Source organism: Antechinus flavipes, chromosome 2 (assembly GCF_016432865.1).
Source record: "Antechinus flavipes isolate AdamAnt ecotype Samford, QLD, Australia chromosome 2, AdamAnt_v2, whole genome shotgun sequence".
Classification (NCBI taxonomy): Eukaryota; Metazoa; Chordata; class Mammalia; order Dasyuromorphia; family Dasyuridae; genus Antechinus; species Antechinus flavipes.
Genome location: NC_067399.1, coordinates 388,279,294 through 388,303,234, shown reverse-complemented (window position 1 = coordinate 388,303,234; position 23,941 = coordinate 388,279,294). Strand labels below are relative to the sequence as shown.

The following is a 23,941-nucleotide window of genomic DNA, read 5'->3' as shown; positions in this document are numbered from 1 at the left end:
TCCAAATCACTATTGATCAGAGAAATGCAAATTAAGACAACTCTAAGATATCACTACACACCTGTCAGATTGGCTAAGATGACAGGAAAAAATAATGATGAATGTTGGAGGGGATGCGGGAAAATGGGGACACTGATGCATTGTTGGTGGAGTTGTGAACGAATCCAGCCATTCTGGAGAGCAATCTGGAATTATGCCCAAAAAGTTATCAAACTGTGCATACCCTTTGATCCAGCAGTGTTTCTATTGGGCTTATACCCCAAAGAGATACTAAAAAAGGGAAAGGGACCTGTATGTGCCAAAATGTTTGTAGCAGCCCTGTTTGTAGTGGCTAGAAACTGGAAAATGAATGGATGCCCATCAATTGGAGAATGGCTGGGTAAATTGTGGTATATGAATGTTATGGAATATTATTGCTCTGTAAGGAATGACCAGCAGGATGAATACAGAGAGGCTTGGAGAGACCTACATGGACTGATGCTAAGTGAGATGAGCAGAACCAGGAGATCATTATACACTTCGACAACGATATTGTATGAGGATGTATTCTGATGGAAGTGGAATTCTCTGACAAAGAGACTTAACTGAGTTTCATTGGATAAATGATGGACAGAAACAGCTACACCCAAAGAAGGAATACTGGGAAATGAATGTGAACTATTTGATTTTTGATTTTCTTCCTGAGTTATTTTTACCTTCTGAATCCAATTCTCCCTGTGCAGCGGGAGAACTGTTCGGTTCTGCAAATGTGTATTGTATCTAGGATATACTGCAACATAATTAACATATATAGGACTGCTTGCCATCTTGGGGGGGGGGGAAGAGGGAGGGAGGGGAAAAAATGAAACATAAGTGATTTCAAGGGATAATGCTGTGTAAAAATTATCCTGGCATGGATTCTGTCAATACAAAGTTATTATTAAATAAAATTAAATTTAAAAAAAAATGTGCAATTCTTCTACACATATTTTCACATTTATCATATTGCACAAGAAAAATCAGATCAAAAACAAAAAAAAAAAAAGAAAAGAAAAAAGCAAGCAAATGACAACAACAAAAAGAGTGAAAACTATGCTGTGATCCACATTCAGTGCCCAGAGTCCCCTCTCTGGATGCAGAGGGCTCTCTCCATCACAAGTCTACTGTAATTGGTCTGAATCACCTCATTGTTCAAAAGAGCCAAGTCTATCACAATTGATGGATGGTGCAGTCTTGAGCTAGTTGTCACCCATGCCTGAACATCCCAAGGGGGATTTCTAGATTGAGGTGGGCAGGTAAAGTAAGAACAAAATTATGTTCTCATTATGAGTCAGCCAACCTGTGTCCAGAGATTACAGCCATTGCTATTCCTCCCCTTGGGGAAAGGGTGCTTGGAACAGTTCCTTCGCTTCCTAGACATTTATCCCACTGGCCCCTGAGAGGGAGTCACTAATCCTGCTTTTCCAGGAACAGATTAAGGGCTTCATCTGTTTTCAATCCTTCAGCCAGCTAAGAAAGGGAGATAGAGGTAGGGGGGAGGGAAGGAGAATCTAACCGTTCTATATCTGAGAAAACAACCTGCAGTAGGGTCTGTATCTTTTTTTCAGGGCAATTTCCCCTAATCCAGGAGCGTGGGGAAGTGAAGGGCAGGATTATCAAGATTATCTAACCATCAGGGATTTACTGTGCATGGGGGGAAGCACACCACTCACCAGATTTTAGTATTTAGAGCAGAAATCCCTCATCATTTTGCAGCTGAGGCAACAGAAGCCCCCTGAAGTCAGAAGCCTTGCCTAAGGTCACAGGGGTGGAACTAGAGCTGACATTTGAAATTACATGCTTCCTAATTTTGTGCGTGGCTGGGGGCAGCGAGGATGGAACCTTTCAAGGTGCACTCTCTGAGGTGAGCCTCCTCCTAGGGGCAGATGCAGGAACTACTCATCAAGCTAAATCTACTATCCCTCGGGGCCATCCTCCCGGCTGGCCCTCCTGGTCATGACTGTGAGTTGTGTGGGAGGGTACCCCTGCACACACACACACACACACACACACACTCTGTCCCTGGGACCTCCCTTTCCTGGCTGACACCTCGAAAGCCAACATCACCCCTCTCCTTTCTCCATCCCCCACTGTCCCAATCAAGTCATCGATCAAAACCTAGAAGAACCTGAGAATTCTGGGGGTCAAGAAGCCGTTAAAGATGAGCACGTGGGGGTTTGTGTGCCAGTGCCTGTGACTGCTGCTGCGTGTGTGTAATCTGGTCTCGGAGGAGGCAGTTTTCCTATTTCCTTAACCACCTGCAGAGAAGTGGAGGAGAGTGAAGGCTGGGGGCAGGTTTGGGGGGTAGGGGGTGGAGGAGGAAGTAACGTGCAAATAGAAACATACAAACATCTTTCCATACATCCTCGGCGAACTGGTCAGACCACTTTGGGGCAACTGAAGCAGACTGGTAGAGGGAGCCAGCTCGGACGGGGGCATCCGCGAACTGAAGAGGAACTCATGAAGCTGCTGCTAGACCGGGGAGCGGTCTTCTGGCTAACCCCTGCAGGGAGGCCCCGGCCCTGGGGCCGGCAAAACAGAAGTAGGTCATCCCTTGGGGCTTTGGGCTTTCATCTGAGCAGGGGAAAGGGAGAGGAGGCTGCGGGGTCATGTCTCCCAAAATTGGAATCAGGAAACATTCCCATTGCCGTCTCCTTCCTGTCCCCCCTGCCTCAGTGGAATAGATTGTCAGGAAGAGAATTCGAGATGTAGATCCAGATGACTCCACTGTCTAATCTCTCAAATCTATCTCCATCTACACCATTCCCAGCCCAGTGCCTAGGCTGGTCCCAGCCCTACCAACTGATCTGCTCCCTAGTCTCCCCCTTTTTGTCTCCTGCTTTGACCCCTCGGCTGAATGGGAGACAAGAAACCATCTGAGGTCCTCTTTTCCTCTTCCTCCTACTCCCACTGCCCTCCAAGTCAAGTCATATTTGGAAATGAAGAATTGGTCCTTCTTATTCACTCAGTGAGCTCTTGGTTCAAGAAGTTGGAAAGGGAAGAAAGGGGGACCGAATTCCTCTCAATGGGATTTGAGCCTTGGCTGGGAAACAAGAAAGGTGAGTTCTTGTGACAAGAATTCACTAACCCAAGTCATCTGTGGCAAAGAATAGGAAAGTTTATTTCTGAATATCACTAAGAAAGAGACTCTCTTAGTAGACAAAAGCCCCTAATACAATCAGGAGATTTGTAAAGAGGTTTGTTGGGGGTACTTAGTTTTATAGGCAGATCCTAGAGTTTGGGACTATTGAAATGATGGAGAATTTTTGGACTAGAATAGGTATCTGTTTACCTCTATAGAGAACTTAATCAGTGAGTGTTATCAATTGGGGGGAGGGTCTCTCAGGATAACAGAATGAGGCTGGTTATCCTGTTTGCCTCTGGTGGGGTACAGAGGTCAAGTTCAAGGTAACTTTCTCCTTGAGAATGTTTCTTCAGGCTTCCCATTTCATGCCCCCCTCAAGCAGTTACCCCCAAATGCATTTGGGATTAAGGGGCTATGGTTCTAGGTGCAAGCATTCTGCCAAGGGCCGGCAGGGAGGGGCAAATGCTTCTTGCCCCTAAAAGAGTGGAAAAAAGGGGTCATTTAAAAGGTCGGTTTCTAATTTTAGTTGCTCTCCATTAAATTTGACAAGCAACATTCTGCAATTTAGTCTTAATTTAGGGTCCTGTACCAGAGCCATAAACGTCTGAATATAACGAACTTTAGTCCATTTCCCTTGTCTCCTGCAAAATAAGTCCAGTTCCTTCATAGTATTGTGATTTATTGAGCCACGAATCGGCCATTTTTCCTGATTCTCTAAGAGAAATTTAGGCCAGGCAGTATTCAAAAATAAATGAGCTTTTTGGTCTTAAGATCTCCTAAGCTGAATTTGTCCCTGTTTTTTAAGAGACACCCTAAAGGTGAATCTTTAGGAATAGAGGAAATAAGGTGTCCCATTCTTGCCACAGACCCCAAGCCCCAAACTTCTCCGATTCTATAACTTTTTCGTTCTTTATAGGCATCCCGAAGAGAGAGAAAAATATGACAAAAACTTTGTCAATTCGCAGGCCTTTTCTGCCATGAGCATCCCCAGGCAAAAAACTCTGCTTGAGCATAGAGCTCCAGTAGTCCAAATTATTCTGGATTTTTTGGCTGCCTACTGCTATAGAGGGAGTCACAGGGGGGCTTACTTATCTGTTGGCCAGGCTCTGTTGGAAGTCCCCGAAGTGGGCCCCAAATGATGGGATTCGAGCCTTGACTTGGAAACAAGAAAGGCAGAGCTAGGTGAGTTCTTGTGACAAGAATTCACTAATCCAAGTTATCTGTGGCAAAGAATATGAAGGTTTATTTCTGAATATCACTAAGAGACTCTCTTAGTGGACAAAAGCCCCTAATACAATCAGGATATTTGTAAAGAGGTTTGTTGAGGGCACTTAGTTTTATGGGCAGATCCTAGAGCTTGGGACTATTGAAACAATGGGGAATTTTTGGAATAGAATACGTATCTGTTTACCTCTATAGAGAATTTAATCATAGTGAGTGTTATCAATGGAGTGGGATAGGGATGGGGGGGTCTCTCAGGATAACAGAATGAGGCTGATTATCCTGTTTGCCTGGGGTGGGGTACAGAGGTCAAGTTCAAGGTAGCTTTCTCCTTGAGAGAGAAAGTTTCTTCAAGCTTCCCATTTCACTCTGATCTCTATAGATTAGAAGAATGATCATCGCTATTGGTATTTATCTTATCTTGAAAAAGAGACCCTTAAACTCTAAAACTGCTTGAAGGAGAAAATCTCCTTCAACTCTGCCTCAGTGAGGCCAGGGAAACACACAGCTTCATTCTGTTGTCTAGATGGGGCTGGTTCAGTCCTGAGCTAAAAGAATTCCAACCCTATTCAATTAAAGATCTTCTATTCAATTCAACTCCACTCACCAGCTTCTTTGGGAGGGGGAGCAGGCCTCCCTTGCAACCAAAGACTTCCTTATAAAAATGACAATTAAAAACTCATTTCTTTGCAAAGGACCTGACATGCCATGGTGGGTTATGCCATGCTATGTCAAGGAGGCCTCTGCCCACTGGATAATATTCTCTTCCAGTGCTACCCTCTCTTTATCCTCATCTATTTTTCTAACCAGACTTCATGCCTCTCTGTCAGGATTTCTAACCTTACTACCCAATCCCTATAATAAACCTCTTATCAATCTAGGTTTTTAGGTTTGTAAATTCCTTTACAGAAAATTTCTGCACCACCAGAAGAGATTCCTACCCTTGCACCAAATCCCAAGGGGGTTGGCTCAACCTCTCCATTTGGTTCCTTGAACCTGCCACTAGACCTTATCATTTAACTCCCTGACCCCCAGAAACCCTAATCTCATTTTGGTTCCCTAAATCTAGACCTTATCATTTGGTTCCCTACAAAAGGGAATCCCAAAATCTAAACCTCATTATATTTTGGTTCCCTGAAAGGGAACTCCAAAAACTAGATGACCTCATCGATCTGACTTTCCAAAGAACTCTGTGAAGGAGGCAGGGCAACCTTTAGAATCTCCCCTTGCTAAAGCATGAAACAATCTCAAATACAGTGAGTAGCTTGAGGTCATCCTGCTTGACAAGGCTAGATCTCTGAATCTCCCTCCAAATCCTGTCCTATGTTCAGGATAGAAGATAGGAAGAACATCCAGCCTCAACCACTTAGTTGTTAAGTCACTTAACCAATTTACTTGCAAAATGGGAATAATAATAATGTACATCTTCCAACTTTGTTGTGAGGATCAAAAGAAATCCTGTCTGTGAGAAACCTTTTGGAAAAATGTAAAAGTGACACAATAAACTCTTAGCTATTACTGAACTTAAAGGTCCTAGAATATTGTCCCTGGAAAAGTCCTCAAATATTATCCAGTTCCTGTAGGCATTGGAAGATTTAGCCAGCTTATCCTTATTATTTTCCCCCTCGCTTTACAAGTGTGAAAACTGAGGCCTGGAAAAGGGAAATGACTGAGACACACAAAGCCAAAGCTTGAGCCCAAAGCTTTCCTCACAAGTCCTCTTAACATTGATTTTACTTGAACTCAGGCCTACTGACCTGTGATCAAGTTGTCTGTCCCCTATACACTGACCAACCAGTAAGGTTTAAAAATAGAAGAGAAACAATTCTTTGGGGGGCTAGGAACTCCATCCCCTCTTCCAAGTGGTCTCTCCCCAGGTGCCCTTTTCTGTGTAGCACAGTACAACAGAATCTTATAGGGTAAGTGACTATTCTAAGTTCCTTCAGGGACAAGAAACAGATTTATTTACCTTTGTGTCTTCCTCAGAGTTTTTCACCTAGAAATGTTTGGTGGATAAATGAACAAGCCCAGAAGTTCCCACCCTGCCCCCTCTTCCTGCCTAACGGGACATGGAGCTTTGACCCTGAGAAGGTGGGACCAAGGGACTTGACCTTTGCCAGGGTACACCCAGCAGGGGAGTTAATACGTTACTTCCCCTAGGGCTCCACTTTCGCAATCTCTGGACTTGGGGCTCTAGTTACAGATTTACTTCTGAACAATGTCTGTGATGTTTGGACTAAAGTCCTCCTAGCCATACAGGTGTTTCTGTCCTCTCTTTTACCCGTCCTCAGGTACCTCCCAGCCCTGCATCCAAAGGATGGGGACCCAGAAGAACCACACAGCTCCAGCCCAGGTACCAAGGGTCTAAAGAGAGATGTGATGGTGGGGCAGGAGTGAGGTGGGTGGGGCAGGAGAACAGAAGCAATTGTTGTTATCTCTTCATTTACTTTCTCCTCCCAAGGGAGGGAGGACAGAGCCTTGACTGCACAGTGGAGGCTGAGCAAGACATCAACTTTCAGGGGAGTCGGGGCAGGGGTGTACAGGGGCTTTGAGCCCTGCTGGAAGAAGTATCGTAATTTGGTGGAGTGAGCAGAATCCCCACTTTTTCATTTATGAAGAAACCGCAGTATTACTGAAGGAGTAGAAGGGCCTCCTGGGAACGTAAACACTGAAAGGAGATCAAAGAAGGGAGGCTAGGGGGAGGGCTATAGCAAATCCTAGCTATCTTCTTCCTGTCATCTTAAATCTTGTCCTACATGACAATTCCTTAAAATAAATCTCATGAGTTTCTGAGGTCCAGCAGGGAGTGTGAGGGGACACTGGGAGAAGGTAGTCCTAAATCCAGAGGTATGTCCCACCCTCACCAAAGGCTCTTTGGCTTCCCTCTCAGTGAACTTGGATGAGCTCTTCTCTCCTGTCGCCGTTGGATTGACATATGCTGATGACAGGATCTTGGACATAGGCCTTTTCCCTGGGGACATCCTGGCCAACCCCAGGCATTGGAAAATTTAGCCAAATTGTCCTTGTCATTGTTTCTCTGGGCTTTGGAGTAAGAAATAGGATGTCTAGGGACTGTGCCCATGACTGTTCTTTCTGCTGTGGAGAATAAGCCCATAGGGTACCCAGTCAAACAATCAATAAGTATTTGTGTTCTACTGTGCTGTTCTAGGCACTATTCCAGGTACTGGGCTAGAACAGTCTGCATGCTTAAAGAGCTTGAAATCTAGCCAGAGGAGACAAGGTATATACACAGACACACACACACACAGAGTGAGAGACAGAAGAACAGAGAGACAGAAACAGAGACAGAGAGATGGATGGAATAGAAACAAGTTGATTTTAGAGGGCACTAGCAACTGGGAAAATCAGGAAAGATTTCATGTGGAAGGTGACACGAGCTGAATCTTAAAGGAAACGAGGGAGAAAGATGGAGGGGAGGGGAAAGGACATTCCAGACATGAGAGATTGTCAGTGAAATCCCTTGAAGGGGGGAGAGTGAGGAGAAACAGTAAAAAGACCAGTCTGCGAGATGATCCTGTCAATGCAGAAATATGTAATAAAGGCAGAAAGGCAGAACCAGTGCATGGTATTAAATTCTAGAAAGAAGCTTTTGTGGAGATATTAAGGAGATTGTGAAGCTTATTGTGTAACATGATCAAGCTCATGCTTTAGAAAAATCATTTTGGCCACTGTGGGAAGAGATGAGGTCTGGGAAGATCAGTTGGGAGTCTCTCTGAATAGTACAGAAAAGATGTGGTGAAAGGCTGACCTGGGCTGGTCACTGTGTGAGTGGAGAAAAGAGAGCAGACGGGAGATGTCAGAACATGGCACCTGATTGGCTCTGTGGTCACATGAGGCTGAGGATGGGCAGTTGTGTGATTGGGAGGACAGTGGAGTTTTCAACAGAAAAAGGGAAAAATTTTAAAGGGGTAGGTTTTAGAGGAAAGATGAATCCAGTGTTGGACATTCTAAATTTGACATGTCTATGGAACTTCCAGTTTGAAATGTCCAGCCAATTAGTGAAGAGGGACTATAGCTGAGGGGAAAAGCAACCCATCATCCTCATTTCTACTTTCTACTTCGGATTTCAGAGGCAAAAAGGAGAGAATCCAAAGACCTTCCTTCTCCCTCGTAATCATTATAATAGTATTTTAAACTTCCTAAAGCATTTCTGCATCCCATTTAATAAGTACAAGATCCTTTAGAGATAGAGAACATGGATTATTCTTTCATTTTACAGATGGACTGAGTCCCAGTTAGGTCAAGTCCCAGGATCACATAAGTTAGCTGGAGAAGGAACCAGAACGATATAGTGTGCTGAAAGTCAGGGAGACCTGGATTCAAATTCTGCCTTAGACAATTACTAACTGGATGGTAGTGGGAAAAAACACTTGATTTCCCTGGGCTTCAATTTCCTCACTGGCAACGTGAGGGGACTGAATCTGAGGACCTAAGAGGAGCCTTTCAACTCTAAATCTCTGACCTCATATGAGTCTATACGGTCTCTTGTTTTCTGTCCTTCAGCTCTTTTCACGAGCTTCTCGGGCCTTGATGGACTCGCCTCTCCCGCCCTCTCCTCTGCCCTTTCCCACCAACAAAAGGGCATCTAGTTTAGATGCTGACTCTTCAGTGGAAATGAGTTATGTTAACCTCCTCCCCCAAAGAGCCTATCAGTTATCCCCACATTCCGAACCTGGACGGAGAGCAAGGCCAGACCTGGGAACTTGCTACAAATTTGGATTCCGAGTGGAGAGCTCGGAGAGGGGGTCGCCGTCCCACTCCACGCAGTCGTGGGAAGTGGGGGCTTTGGGTCTCCACAGAGAGAGAAGCAAGAGGCTGAGCACAGGTGGGGGAGAGATTATTGACAACACTGCAGGAACAAGGGGAGGGGCTGTCCCAGAGAAAGACTGAGCAGGGTGTGGTGGGGAAGGGCAGCTTTGGTGACAGACTGCCTGGCTGCTCCTCCCTCCCCGACCCAAGCCCACCAAGCCTGATGGAAATCTTAGTCCCCACCTTCATTTCCCAACAGGAGGCTGAGGGCCCCAGCCTCTCGCGAGCACCCCCAGAGGACCCCAAGTCAGACATGCTCTACAAGATCGAGGACGTGCCTCCGTGGTACCTCTGCATTCTCCTGGGATTCCAGGTAACGCCTCTGGCCTTTCACTCCCAAGGGTAGGTTACAGGGGCAGAGGGAGTATTAACACCCTGCAGGAACCATTACTGACAAAATTAACACTGAGTAAGCAAGTGCATGAATCCCCTGTGGGGAGTACTGAGCCCCTATCTGTGAGTAGTCTCTCTCAGAATGGTGAGCGCGCTGGTCCAGTAGCTATTACATTCTCTCTGCCACTCTGGGTGAACATGACCTCCTATAAATCCTCCACTCTACTCAGTTTCTTCATCTGTACTATGGGAGAATGGTTTCTGGACTCTCCCAGGCGAACAGAAACAAAGGAATAAAGGGGTGGGTCATCAGATTTGGACCCTTAGAGATCCTCTAGGCCAGCTCTCTCATCTCACAGAGGAGGAACAGCCCCCAGTTAAGTGACTTGCCCCTCAGGGAGCCCAGTTGGACGGTAGGCTGAAGTGGGCAGTGCAGGGGCCAGGCTGGCTCCATGACCCCTCTTCTCCCCCAGCACTACCTGACCTGTTTCAGCGGGACCATTGCTGTCCCCTTCCTCCTTGCGGACGCCCTGTGTGTGGGCAAGGACCAGTACATGGTCAGCCAGCTCATCGGCACCATCTTCACCTGTGTGGGAATCACCACCCTGATCCAGACCACTCTGGGCATCCGGTGAGAGCCTCCCTCAGCCCCCAGCCCCCAGCCCCCAGCCCTTGCCCAGGCCAGAGTCCGAACGCCCACTCCGAGGCTGGGCCCAAGCGGGACAACAGACCCTAGCCATGGGCAGGGAGGTGTAGGGGGGAGGGTCAATCAGTCAACAAGCATTTATGAAGTGTCCACTGTATCCAGGCACTTGGATAAGCGCTGGGCATACAAGTGCAAAAAATGAAATAACCCCAGCTCATTTCCAACTGAACTTTCTACCTCCGGGTCCTGAGAGAGTCCAGGAAGAAGCTGCCACAGCCTCCCTTTGGACACCCATCAAGTCACCCTTCTAGTTGGCAAATTCATCCCATTATGTATATCTGTTTGTCCCCAGGCCCTCCTCATTCTGAGGGTCCAAAGACCAAGAAGGTCCTGCGCTGACATATACTTGATTTCTCCTTTCTGCCCCATTCACCTCTCCTCATCCTCTCTCTATCTCTGTCTTTTACACGAGTGTTTCTTTGTCTCTGACCCTGTCTCTCTGTCTCTCCGTCTCTGTCTCACTCTTTGCCTCTGTCTCTCTGCTTCTGTCTCTTGTTCACTTTCTCTTCCTCTCTTTCTGTACCTGTGTCTCTCTGTGTCTGTATCTCTCTCCACCTTTGCTCTGGTCCCTTTCTGTGTTTCTCCCTCACAGGCTGCCCCTGTTTCAAGCAAGTGCCTTTGCCTTCTTGGTTCCAGCCAAAGCTATCCTGTCCCTGGACAAATGGAGATGTCCCCCAGAAGGTGGGGACCGTCCGAGAGGGAGAGGGGCAGGGAGAGAGAGGGGAAGGAGCGGGACAAGGGCAGCTGCCTTCAAGCAGCTCAGTTATAGCAGAGGGGACTCAAGTCAAGCTTACATCAGAATTTCCTCTCCCTCTGCCTTTATGTTTCTGCATCTCAGAGGAGATCTATGGCAACTGGAGTTTACCTCTGAACACATCACATATTTGGCACCCACGAATAAGAGAGGTGAGTGTTGTTGGGCAAGGAGTGAAAGTATGCATGTTCCATTCAAGCACAAAGGGGAATTGATTAGAATAAGAGAAAATAAAGCTAAGGTTCAGGGAAATTTCTTACAAATTAGGGAAAGTGGGGAAAAACAGAAGCTGGAGGAATACCTGATAGCTCAGCAAAATCTGTCCAGAGAAAGCAAGGAGGGTCAGGGGAAATTTTCGAACTCTAACCCTCAAGTTGGTCCAACAGTTCTCTACCATACCCAACCCTACCCACAGATCCAGGGGGCAATCATGGTATCCAGCACAGTAGAGGTGATGATCGGGCTTATGGGGCTGCCAGGAGCCCTGCTCAGCTACATCGGGCCCCTCACAGTCACTCCTACTGTCTCCCTCATCGGCCTCTCCGTCTTCCAAGCCGCCGGAGATCGGGCTGGATCCCACTGGGGCATCTCAACCTTGTAAGTGTCCTGGCCCCCCATGCCCTCTTTTCTTTCTAGTGTCCCCTCCCAAGTCTTTCTCCTCCCTTTATCCCCTGTTCCCTAGTCTCTTCCTCCCATTTCTCCCCCAAAGACTACTGTTCTCTCCCTCCTTAGACTCAGAGGCTCATAAAATGTTCAAGCCAGGAAGAGCCTTAGATGTTATGGAGTCCCATCATATCACTTTACAAGTAGAGAAACAGAGGCCCATTGAGAAGTAATTTGACTAAAGTCTAGTTACCAGAAGAACCAGAGACAGTGTCTGAGGGAGGGGAGGGCGTTTCTCCCTGAACCATGATGTACTTCTCCACTCATGACCCTACCTCAGAACTGGCCCTCCACCTCCCCCAGCCTCTCTCCATCATGGGCCATTCGATTCAGAGGGAGAGGTCTTGGGTTCAAACCCAGCTCTGCCACTTACCACTTGTGCTATCTTAAACAAGTCACCTCTTCTCGGCATCTCCATTCCCTCATCTGAAAAATGAGGAGGCTGGACTGGTTGATCTCTAAGGTCCTTTAACAGTCTATAATCCTGTGATCTGTGTGGCCCCTCTGCCTCCAGCTCCATTTTCCTGATCATCCTCTTCTCCCAATACCTCCGAAATGTCACCTTCCGCCTGCCTGGCTACAAATGGGGCAAAGGCTTCACCCTCTTCCGGATCCAGATCTTCAAAATGTTTCCTGTGAGGAGGCCAGAGTTGGGCAAGGGTTGGAATGGGGCCCGGGGACTGGAAGGGGGTCTGGGCTAGCAGGCATAAAGCCGAGGAGAATCCTTTCCTGGGATTGGGAGTTTCCTACAGTAGAGAGAGAATCCTTTCCAGAAAGTTTGGAGGCTTAGAGGGAATTGCTTCAAGGGCTTGGAGTGCTCAGGGACTCTACCTCAGGAAGGTGGAAGGAGACACATCCAAGTCTTGAGCCGAGGGGCAGGGGCCCTTGTCCCTTTGCCGTCTGATCATTGTTCTTCCCTCTTTCCCTCTCCTCCAAAAGATCGTACTGGCCATCATGGCTGTTTGGCTGCTCTGCTACATCCTGACCCTGACTGACGTGTTGCCTGCTGACCCCAAAACCTATGGCTTCAGGGCCCGGACAGATGCCCGTGGGGAGATCATGTCCATTTCCCCCTGGGTCCGCTTCCCCTACCCCTGTGAGTAAACCCTGTGAGTAAACCCTGTGACTAAAACCATGAGATCTGGCTTTTTGACCTGGTTCCATCTCAAAAGAAGGGGTGCTGAGAAAGAAATCGGGCTTGAGGCCTAAGAAACCAGTTAGAAGCTATGAAAGTAATGTAATATTTTCTTATATCTGGGAGGCGAGGGAGCCCCTGAATGTTTACTAAGAACAGAGCTGAAAAGATTCCAAGTCCTGAGGAAAAGAAAGCTGATTGAAGTGGAGGGGAGGTCTGGGGAAATATTTAGAAAATACACAATTATTTAGTCAAATCCATTTTTTCTAATACTGGGATTACCAAGACGTATGCCCTTTGGAACAGGGGTGGTTGCTAAGTTTTGTTCCTGTGTCCCATCTATAACCGGTCCCCTCAGGTCAATGGGGCCTCCCCAGCGTGACTGCTGCTGCTGTTTTGGGCATGTTCAGTGCCACATTGGCGGGCATCATCGAGTCTATTGGAGATTACTACGCCTGCGCCCGCCTGGCTGGGGCCCCTCCTCCCCCTGTTCATGCCATCAACAGGTATAGTGTCCTCATATGTATCTGAGTAGGTGACCCATGTGTCCTCTGTAGGACTCTTAACTTCAAAGAGTTACGAGTCAATAACCTCAGAGTTATGGTCGATTGGTGTGGTGTGGGTCTGATGGCAGAAAAAGATGTGGCTTCAGTTCTGGTCCCAGTTTGGCCTAGTTTGGCAATTAGCTTTAATTTTAAGAGCCTGTTTTCTTATTTGTCAAGGGGAAAATATCTGAACTTCCTCACAGTGTTGTAGGATGAGTCCCATAGGATTGGCATAAAAAGCACTTTAAAAAGTACAAGTGCTGGAAGGATCCTTCCTTGTGATTAAGGGGGATCCACTGCTATAGATCAGAAGGACCTTTCCTGGACGGCTTTAGCAGATAGTCTTCAGGTAGTTTTTGCAAAAAAAAAAAGGAGGGGGGGAGGGGTTCTAGACTTGGTTAGGTTGGCCTTCGGACAGCAGGAGGACAGGACCCTTCCAGCCAGGTTTTGGGCCTCACTAGCATAGCCCAAGGTCACCTCCCTGCCCCTAGGAAACAGTGCAAGAAGATTATAGTGGAAGGAAAAGGATAACCCAAACACCACACAACGTAAACAATTATGTACTATCGCCCACTTCTTCTAGGGGAATCTTTACTGAGGGCATCTGCTGTATTATTGCCGGACTGCTGGGGACTGGGAACGGCTCCACTTCCTCTAGCCCCAACATCGGTGTCCTGGGCATCACCAAGGTACCGAGGGCCAGGACGGGCTCTTTCCCTTCCCCACCCTGAGGCCGGCCAGGCTGGCTTGCGGCTGACTCCCCAAACCTCTCTTCTCTAGGTGGGGAGCCGGAGGGTGGTCCAGTATGGGGCCATTATCATGCTGATCCTGGGGACCATCGGCAAGTTCACGGCTCTCTTTGCTTCCCTCCCTGACCCTATTCTGGGAGGCATGTTCTGCACTCTCTTTGGTGAGTCCAAGAGTGGGCAATCTCTTGGTCTGCTCCCTCCTTTCTCACCAGTACCCCACCCCCATCTTGTAGTGCTTCCTCTTGGGGCCACTAAGTGGTGCAGCAGCTAGAGCTCTGGAGTCAGGAGGACCTGAGACACTTCCTGGCTGTGTGGCTCTGAGCACCCCGAAATGCTGCCCCACTCGCCCCCAAAACAGTGTCTCCTAATTCAGCTCATGTATATAGCACAAATGGTTGGAATACAGGAAAGGAAGTGGCAAGGTTAAAGTCAGTCAAGAACAGAGGAAGATAGGACTCAGGCTTTTACTCCTAGTCTGTCCTATCGCGTCCTATGCAGGGCATGATAAATACATTAATGCTCCAGGTTTGTGGGAAGGTAGAGGAATGACCAATAATTATTGGCTTGGTTAGAGAATGGTCACAGTCAACCAGATACTTCCTAAATGAAGCCTCTTTTTTGAGTTGTGACTTAAAGTAAGTGGGGGATGATTGGGATGGGGAGGGAATAATCTATGATAGCAAGTAGAGGGATGGTAAGCATTCCTTTCTCTGCAAAGAACATTTTGGGCTTTGAAAATCCAGGGGCAGGGGTTGGATCACTCCTTTCCCACTACCATTTGTGCTTCTTTGGCTTTATAGTTGGGTTTTAAAAATATTTTATTTTTCACAATTGTTTTTACAAGCAATTGCTTATAAAAACAATTTTAACATTAATTTTTTTTAATTTTGTGTTCAGAATTCTCTTCCCCTCCTTTTAAAAATGTTAACATGAGTTCTTTACTTTTTAAAATAATATTTTATGTTTTTCCCCAGTTACATATCAAGAAAATTGTTAGCATTCATTTATACAAGATTTTGAGTTACAAATTTTCCTCCCTCCTTCCTTTCCTTTCCTTTTTCCAAAGTTTGATAAAGTTTATACCTATACTATCATGTATGCAAAACATTTCCATAATAGTCACAGTTGTGAAAGAAGAAACAGATAAAAAGGGGAAAATGAGAAAGAATAAATTAAATGAACAAATATGCTTCAACCTACATTCAGAGGGGAAGAGTTCATACAAGTCTTTCAAGGCTTTTCTGAAGTCTGCCTCTTCATCTAAATAGTTGTTTCTTCTCAGGAATGATCACAGCAGTGGGCCTGTCCAACCTGCAGTTTATTGATATGAATTCTTCACGAAATCTCTTTGTCCTGGGATTCTCCATGTTTTTTGGCCTGACGCTGCCTAACTACCTGGATTCCAATCCCACTGCCATCAACACAGGTGCTTTTAAGTCCCTTCCTATTTTCCTCTACCATCTCTGTCTTTGTCCATTATCTATCAGGAATGAATTTAAGTCAGGGAAATATACCCCAATAAAGTATATAACTCTCAAGCTGCTATAAAAATCTTAGACTAGATAGTGATTCCTCTCCTTTCCTTTACTCTCTGACCCTTCCAAGATAAAAGAGTGGAGGAAGTAGAATGCTGGATGCTTAAGATCAGAGAACCTGGATTCAACTATTGACTCTGCAATGTGCTTCTTTATGTGACTTTAGGCAAATTTTTCATCTTAACTTCCTCATTTATAAATCAAAGGTATAATCACCATTATCTATCCCATGGTTCTTTGAAACCCAAGTACTGTTTAAATCTACTATCTGCCTTTTTACTCCTTACTAATGGGTAGGTGGGCAGTTAAGTGTTGAAGTGGATAGATAATGCAGACTCTGAAGTCAGAAAGACTCATCTTCCTGAGTTCAAATCTGACCTTAGATACCACTACATACCTGTCAGATTGGCTAGAATGTCAGGGAAAGATAATGCGGAATGTTGGAGGGGATGTGGGAAAACAGGGACACTGATGAATTGTTGGTGGAGTTGTGAATGAATCCAACCATTCTGGAGAGCAATTTGGAACTATGCTCAAAAAGTTATCAAACTGTGCATACCCTTTGATCCAGCAGTGTTTCTACTGGGCTTATACCCCAAAGAGATACTAAAGAAGGGAGAGAGACCTGTATGTGCCAAAATGTTGGTGGCAGCCCTGTTTGTAGTGGCTAGAAGCTGGAAAATGAAAGGATGTCCATCAATTGGAGAATGGCTGGGTAAATTGTGGTATATGAATGTTATGGAATATTATCGTTCTGTAAGGAATGACCAGCAGGAGGAATACAGAGAGGACTGACGAGACTTACTGAACTGATGCTAAGTGAAATGAGCAGAACCAGGAGATCATTATATACTTCAACAACGATACTATTTGAGGTTGTATTCTGATGGATGTGGATCTCTTCGATAAAAGAGAGCTAATTCAGTTTCAATTGATCAAGGATGGACAGAAGCAGCTATGCCCAAAGAAAGAACACTGGGAAATGAATATAAACTGCTTGCATTTTTGTTTTTCTTCCCGGGTTATTTATACCTTCTGAATCCAATTCTCCCTGTGCAACAAGAGAACTGTTCGGTTCTACACACATATATTGTATCTAGGATATACTGTAACCTATTTAACATATATAGGATTGCTTGCCATCTGGGGGAGGGGGTGAAGGGAGGGAGGGGAAAAATCGGAACAGAAGTGAGTGCAAGGGATAATGCTGTAAAAAATTACCCTGGCATGGGTTCTGTCAATAAAAAGTTATTTAAAAAAGAGAAAGAGAGAGAGAAAGAGAGAGAGAGAGAGAGAGAGAGAGAGAGAGAGAGAGAGAAAGAGAGAGAGAGAGAGAGAGAGAGAGAAAGAGAGAGAGAGAGAGAGAGAGAGAGAGAGAGAGAGAGAGAGAGAGAGAGAAGGACAAACAGCCAAAAAAAAAAAATCTGACCTCAGATACTTTGTCACATAGTAAATGGAATTGACAATTATTGGGATGCTGGGACTTTTTAAGAGGAGAAAAAGGAGAGTCCTAGCCTGGCTGGATGGGTTAGAGGCAGTCACAGCCTTGCAGGGTGGGCTGGCTAGGATGACCTTAAGAATCCCAGCCTATCAAAGTACACAGAACTTAAAATCTGCATTTCTTCCCATAGGCATTCCTGAAATAGACCAGATCTTGACTGTGCTGCTAACAACAGAGATGTTTGTGGGTGGATGTCTGGCCTTTATCTTAGACAACACTGTCCCAGGTACGATTTGCCCATGGCTCCCAAGGAATAATGGTGGAGAGGGATGGCGGGGAGGAGAGGATAGAAGTCATGAAATCTTGGAGTTGGGTTCCCTTAGTTTTAGAGCATATTTCCAAAATTATTCATACAATACCTTACATCTTCATCTATAAAAGAAGAGACTAAGTTAAATGAAATATAACATTTTTTAAAAATTAGATAATTATCTAAAACCTTCCATTGTCGATAGTATAAGATTCTAGAAACAGTTACTAAAAGCATATTGTATGCTCACTTCCTCTGAGGGTAGTTGGAAAGACCCAGTTTTTAGAGAGCTTAAAGAATAGTTAAGGAGATAGAATTTGCACATGGGATGACAGGAGATAGTAGACAAGATAGAATAAAATACATAGATGTTTTTTAAAGGTTATAAATGTATTATAATAATAATTAATAATAACTACATGTGACACCTTAATATCTGCACAGTTCTTTAACCACATTCCTTTGATGTAGATGCTCTCATATTATTTCCACTTTGCAGATAAGAAAACTGAAGTTAAAAGTAGAAGTTAAATGACTTGTCCAGCTAGTATGTGTCTGAGGCAGAAATTAAAACCAAGTCTTCCTTATTCCAAGCCAGAACTTTGACGTTTTGCCATCTAGCTTCCTTTCTAGGAGGGTATGGATCTAAAAAGGACTTTAAAGAGAATCGAATCCAATCTTCTCCCATTCCCCAAAATAGTTCATAGTTGAAGAAACTGAAGCAAGAACAGAAATACAGACTGTGCCCAGGGTCATACAGGAAGTAATAGAAGAGGATTCAAAGTCGGGTCCTGTAAATGTTAAGTGCCCCAATCTTTCTACTGTATCACTTAAGGGAGACTGGAGTGGTCAAGGAAAAAATGTCATGGAGGAAATGGCATTTGAGATGGAACTTGGATGAAAGAACTCATCCATACTGTAGAGAGCTAAAAAGATATGCCAGGATCAATCAGGGTCGGGGGAGGGAAGGAAGGAATACAAACCTGAAATCTACCCTATAGATAAAGATTCCAATTAGTATCTAAGCCTTGCAAATATTCCCAGGTCCAAAATCTGAATAGCCCCTTTGGAAGATTTGTTTCTGTCTAGGGAATAGTCTGGATACTACAGATTCTGAGAGAAACAGATAAAATGATTTTGTTGGATTTCCCTCTAATGCTGCTTGGGTCTTTGCTCAGAATGCCACTGCTGCTGGGCTTACTCCTAAGATTGTGTGATTATCATTGATGAATGGCAGGATTCACTGCAGACTCCTTTCAATACTGCCAGATATGGAAGGATTTGGTGGGACAAACCTGTTCCATATAATTATCTGTTGCTCCATCAGGCTTGTTGCCATGGTACCCAATCAGCCAGAGGGAGAAAGGGGAAAGGGGGGGGAGAGAGAGAGAGAGAGAGAGAGAGAGAGAGAGAGAGAGAGAGAGAGAGAGTGAAACAGAGAGACAGAGGAGACACACATACAGACAATAAAGAGAGAGATACATAGAGAAGAGAAAGAAGGACAGACAGACAGACAGAGACAAATACAGAAACAGAAAGTGAGAGAGAAGTCAGAAGAGAAAGGAAGGGGGAGAAGGGGAGAGAGATACACATATAGACAACAAAAAGAGAGGGAGAGAGACAGAAACAGAGCCAGACACTGAGACACACAGAGAGGAGAGAGAGAGCCTGAATGAGCCAGCCTAGGACTGGCAAGAAGCAGTGGCTGAGTCCTGACTGCAACAGGATTTCTGAGAGAATAAGAAAAGTAAGAAAATGGAATCTACTTGAGATACTAAATGTGGACCAGAATCTTTAGTCAGATTTTCTCAATGAACATCTAATAATTGTCATGTCAACCAATAAGGATGTGCCTATAGATGCCTCTGCTTCTTCACAGAAGTCAACACTTTACCTTACACTGAAATCCTCTCACCCTGAATTCTCTAATTCCTTTTAAAATTCATATCTGCCTATCTTAGGCCAATTGTTTCACACTGGTGCAATAATTGGTGCAATGCAATAAGTCTTGATTCAGCATGTATTGTGTTTTTAATCTTGTGCTAAGTACTATGTGTGATAGGAAGAGAAAAGATAGTCCCTGTTTTTAGGAATTTTCCAGTCTCATGAAACAGTAGAAGACAGATAATGGCAGGCCCCATGGTATATAGTGAAAGCATACTTGGTCACTTCAACATGAGTCCTAGTTCTGACACTTATGAACTACATGACATTGGCAAGTCTCATATTTCACTTTTCTTTGCCTCAGATTTCTTATTGGTAAAATGGGGGGCAATAATACCTAAGCTTTCTATCTATTTTGTGGCAAGGAAAGCAATCAATCAGCAAGTACTATTTCTAAATGCTTACTGCAGGCCTGACAGTATACTGCATGCTAGGCAAGAGAGCTTACATTCTACCACAGAAGATAAGAATATTTGTACCTTTATATAAAACAGTTACAAGGTAACCTTGGGAAGGATGGAGAAAGACATCACTAATGCTTTGCACTTTTTAAGGTACAATATAAACTTATTATTATTGGATAGTACATGCCAGAGGAACACAGTGGAGGGGAAGACATCAGCGAGGATGAGTTGAAGTAGCGAAGGGAGATTTCCTAAAGAATTGAAAGGAGATGTGAGGTTTAGAGGTGGACAGGAATAGGGAGGGTATTACAGGCAAAAATGGCAGAGGTAAGAGACTGAATGCAGGAATATGGGTAATAGAATAGTACTAGCAGCAGGTCCAAGGATGCTTGGGTAGGGAAGGCATTAATTACAGAGGAATCTGAATCTTCACAAACTCATCACAGTAAAGGCAGCCCCCCATCCACCTACCTATTCTGCCATTTCTCCTCTCTTGGAATCCATTCCTCTCTTCTTTCAAGTTTCATCTCCTTGGTACAGCAAGATTGTATAGGAGGGGTTAGAGCATGAGGACCTGAGTTCAAATCAGGCCTCACACACTTGTATGAACTTGGCAAGTCACAGCCTAGATTGCCTCCCCTTTCCTCCCCAAAAGAATTCTTCTCCTTCATGAAGCTGTCTTTGACCTTCCTCTGTTCATCAATGAAACTTACTTGGCAAATTCTGTGTATTTTTGTGTATCTTTTGGGATGTATAATTCTTTCCATCTAGACTTCAAACTTCTTGCAAAGTAGAGTTTCTGTATAATTTATCTTTCCAACTATTCACTTGGCACATTGTCATGAAGTAGGTACTAAATGAACATTTGTGGGTGATGATGATAAAAAATATTTCAGAATCATTAACATTGATGTTTTGCATGACTACACATGTATAATCTATTATACTTCTTGAGAGAAAAAGGGAGAGAACTTGGAATTCAAAAATTATTTTGAAAAATGAATGCTAAAAATTGTTTTTGCATGGAATTGAGAAAAATAAAATAAAAACATTCTTTAGAAAAAGAATTATTAACACATTCCTATTTCTTGCTACTCAGATGAATCAGCTTTAAAAATTAGAAATGGGCTGCATTTTAAATCTGCTGCCTTCTTTTGAGGAAATTGCTTCTGATAAGGCTATTCTTTTTTTAAAATATATTTTAATTTTTTCCTTAATTACATGCTAAAACAATTTTAAAATATTTTTTAAAGTTTTGAGTTCCAAATTCTGTCCCTCTCTCCTCTCCCCTCTTTCTGAGATGGTAGGCAACTTGATATAGGTTATAACATGTGCAATCATGTAAAACATTTCCATATTAATCATTTTATACAAGAAGACTCAAACAAAAAAAGAGAAAGATAGAAAGAATCTAAGTAAAAAACAATTAGCATCCTCAGTCTGTATTCAGACAATATCAGTTCTTTCTCTGGAAGCAAATAGCATGCTTCATCATTTGTCCTTTGAGGTTATTTTGCTTCATTGTATTCCTGAGAATACCTAAGTCATTTACAATTCTTCATCAAATAATATTGTTATTGGGGCAGTGCAGTGGATAGAAGACCAGCCTTGAAGTCAAGAGGACCTGAGTTCAAATTTGACCGCAGATATTTAATACTTCCTAGATGTGTAACCGTGGGCAAGTCACTTAACCCCAATTGCCTCAGCAAAAATTAATTAATAATAATATTATTGTTTCATTACATTACAATGTTCTCCTTGTTCTCTCCACTCTTCATCAGTTCACGTAAGTCTTTTTTGGTTTTTATGAAATCATCCTGCTTATCATATCTTATAGCATAATAACATTACATCACAGTTTGTTTAACCAATCCCCAATTGATGGACATCTCCTTGATTTCCAATTCTTAGTCACTACAAAAAGATCTGCTTAAAATATTTTTGTATACATAACTCCTCCCCCTACTTAAAAAAAAATCTCTTTGGTATACAGGCCTAGGAGTGGTATTGATGGATCAAACAGTATGCAGTTTTATAGCCCTTTGGCCATCATTCCAAATTGCTCTCCAGAACGGTTGGATCAGTTCACAATTCCACCAACAATGCTTAAGTTTCCCCCTTTACCCACATATCTCCCAACATTTATTATTTTCCTTTTTTTTGGTCATATTAGCCAATCTGATAGGTGTGAGGTATTAGCTCAGTTGTTTTAATTTGTATTTCTCTCACCAATAGTGATTTAAAGCATTTTTATATGATTATAGATAGCTTTGACATCTGCCTGTTCCTATCTTTGCCCATTTACCAATTGAGGAATAACTTTTATTCTTACAAATTTAACTCCATATCTTATATTATTTGAGAAATGAGAATTTTGTTAAAGATACTTGTGGTAAAATTCCCCTCCTCTCCAGTTTCTGCTTTCCTTTAATTTTGGTTGCATTAGTATGCTAATGTAAAAACTCTCTAATTTTACATAACCAAAATTATCTATGTTACATTTTGTAATACTCTCTATGACTTGTTTGGTCCTAAAGTCTTGGTCCTAAAGTCTTTCCTTGTCCATAGATCTGTCAGATAAACTATTACATGCTCTATTAATTTGCTTATGGTATCACCCTTTTGTGTAAATCATGTATCCATTTTGACTGTATCTTGGTATACAGTGTGAAATGTTGGTCATAAAGAGTTTCTGCCATACTATTTTTGTGTTTTCCCAGCTGTTTTTGCAATTAATGAAGTTTTTGTTCCAAAAGCTTGAGTTTTTAAGTGTATCATATATTACATTACAATGGTCATTTGCTATAATGTATTGTGTGTACCTAATCTATTTCACTGATTCACAACTCTATTTCTTAAGTCAGTACCAGACTCTGCTGACAATTACTGCTTTACATTATAATTTGAGATTTGGTATGGCTAGACCACCTTCCTTTACCTTTTTTCCCCTTGAACCTCTTGATATCCTTGATCTTTTGTTCTTCCAGATAAATTGCTATTTTTTCTAACTCTATAAAATAACTTATGGTAGCTTAATTTGTATGGTATTGAATAAATTAATTTAGACAGAATTGTCATTTTTAATATTGGCTCAGTCTACCCATGTGCAATTAATATTGTTCCACTTGTTTAAATCTCATTTTATTTGGATGAAAAGTATTTTATAATTATGCTCATACAGTTTCTATCTCTTGCTCCTAGACTTTGTTGGTAACATATAGAAATGCTAATGCTTCATGTAGGTTTACTTTAATATCCTGCAACTTTGCCAACATTGTTAATTATTTCCATTAGGATTTTAGTTGATTCTCTAAATATCTTATTAGATCATCTGCAAAGAGTGATAGATTTTTTTCCCTCATTGCCTATGGTAATTCCTTCAATTTCTTTTTATTCTCCGATTGCTATAGCTAAAATTTCTAGTATAATAATGAATAATAGAGGTAATATTGGACACATCCCTGCTTCACCTGGCAGGGTTACTCTTTTGTTTTTAATTATTATTTTATTTTTTTACATTCTTTTTTTTTAGATAACTTTTTACTTACAAGTTATATGCATGGGTAATTTTACAGCATTGACAATTGCAAGATCTTTTGTTCCAACTTTTCCCCTCCTCCCCATCACCTCCCCCCGATGGCAGGTTGACCAATACGTGTTAAATATGTTAAAGTATAAATTAAATACAATATAAGTATACATGTCTGAACAGTTATTTTGCTGTACAAAAAGAATCGGACTTTGAAATAGTGTACTATTAGCCTGTGAAGAAAATGCAGGCGGACAAAAATATAGGGATTGGGAATTCTATGTAATGGTTCATAGTCATCTCCCAGAGTTCTTTCGCTGGGTGCAGCTAGTTCAATTCATTACTGGCAGGATTACTCTTAACTAAAATGTAGGCAGTTCTGACTAATCTAATACACAATTTGTTACCCAAATAAAAGATGGGACATTGTTCTTTTACAGGAAGTCCAGAAGAAAGGGGACTGGTACAGTGGAAAGCTGGAGCCCATGCCAACAGTGAGACATCTGCAAGTTTGAAGAGCTATGACTTTCCTATTGGTATGAACACAATCCAAAAGATGACCTTCTTGAAGTACATCCCTATATGTCCTGTCTTCAAGGGCTTTTCTTCAAAACCACAAGAACAGCCCTCTGCTCCATTAGACAATCCGGAAAACACAGACATCCTATCTCTGAGCACCAAGGTCTGAAAAAGTAACTTCTGAGAAAGGTAGGGATGCATGTATTTATTCTGCAACTCC

General features: G+C 43.2%; 1 protein-coding gene across 4 annotated transcripts in view; it reads left to right on the top strand.

The window, feature by feature from the left end:
- The first annotated feature begins 6,540 nt into the window (after nucleotides 1-6,540).
- The window catches only part of SLC23A1 (solute carrier family 23 member 1), a 38,319-nt gene continuing 20,918 nt past the window's right edge, over nucleotides 6,541-23,941 (top strand). For 3 of the 4 annotated variants that reach the window (XM_051978497.1, XM_051978496.1, XM_051978495.1), the window contains exons 1-14: nucleotides 6,541-6,677; nucleotides 9,354-9,467; nucleotides 9,961-10,118; nucleotides 10,786-10,874; nucleotides 11,032-11,099; nucleotides 11,363-11,544; nucleotides 12,125-12,245; nucleotides 12,550-12,706; nucleotides 13,104-13,251; nucleotides 13,874-13,979; nucleotides 14,071-14,200; nucleotides 15,322-15,465; nucleotides 17,206-17,301; nucleotides 23,643-23,910. In XM_051978497.1, the coding sequence (XP_051834457.1) occupies nucleotides 6,642-6,677; nucleotides 9,354-9,467; nucleotides 9,961-10,118; nucleotides 10,786-10,874; nucleotides 11,032-11,099; nucleotides 11,363-11,544; nucleotides 12,125-12,245; nucleotides 12,550-12,706; nucleotides 13,104-13,251; nucleotides 13,874-13,979; nucleotides 14,071-14,200; nucleotides 15,322-15,465; nucleotides 17,206-17,301; nucleotides 23,643-23,890 (1,797 nt within the window). In that variant the 5' untranslated portion in view covers nucleotides 6,541-6,641 and the 3' untranslated portion in view covers nucleotides 23,891-23,910. The remainder of the gene's footprint in view (nucleotides 6,678-9,353; nucleotides 9,468-9,960; nucleotides 10,119-10,785; nucleotides 10,875-11,031; nucleotides 11,100-11,362; nucleotides 11,545-12,124; nucleotides 12,246-12,549; nucleotides 12,707-13,103; nucleotides 13,252-13,873; nucleotides 13,980-14,070; nucleotides 14,201-15,321; nucleotides 15,466-17,205; nucleotides 17,302-23,642; nucleotides 23,911-23,941) is intronic. The other variant, XM_051978494.1, reaches the window with a different exon arrangement.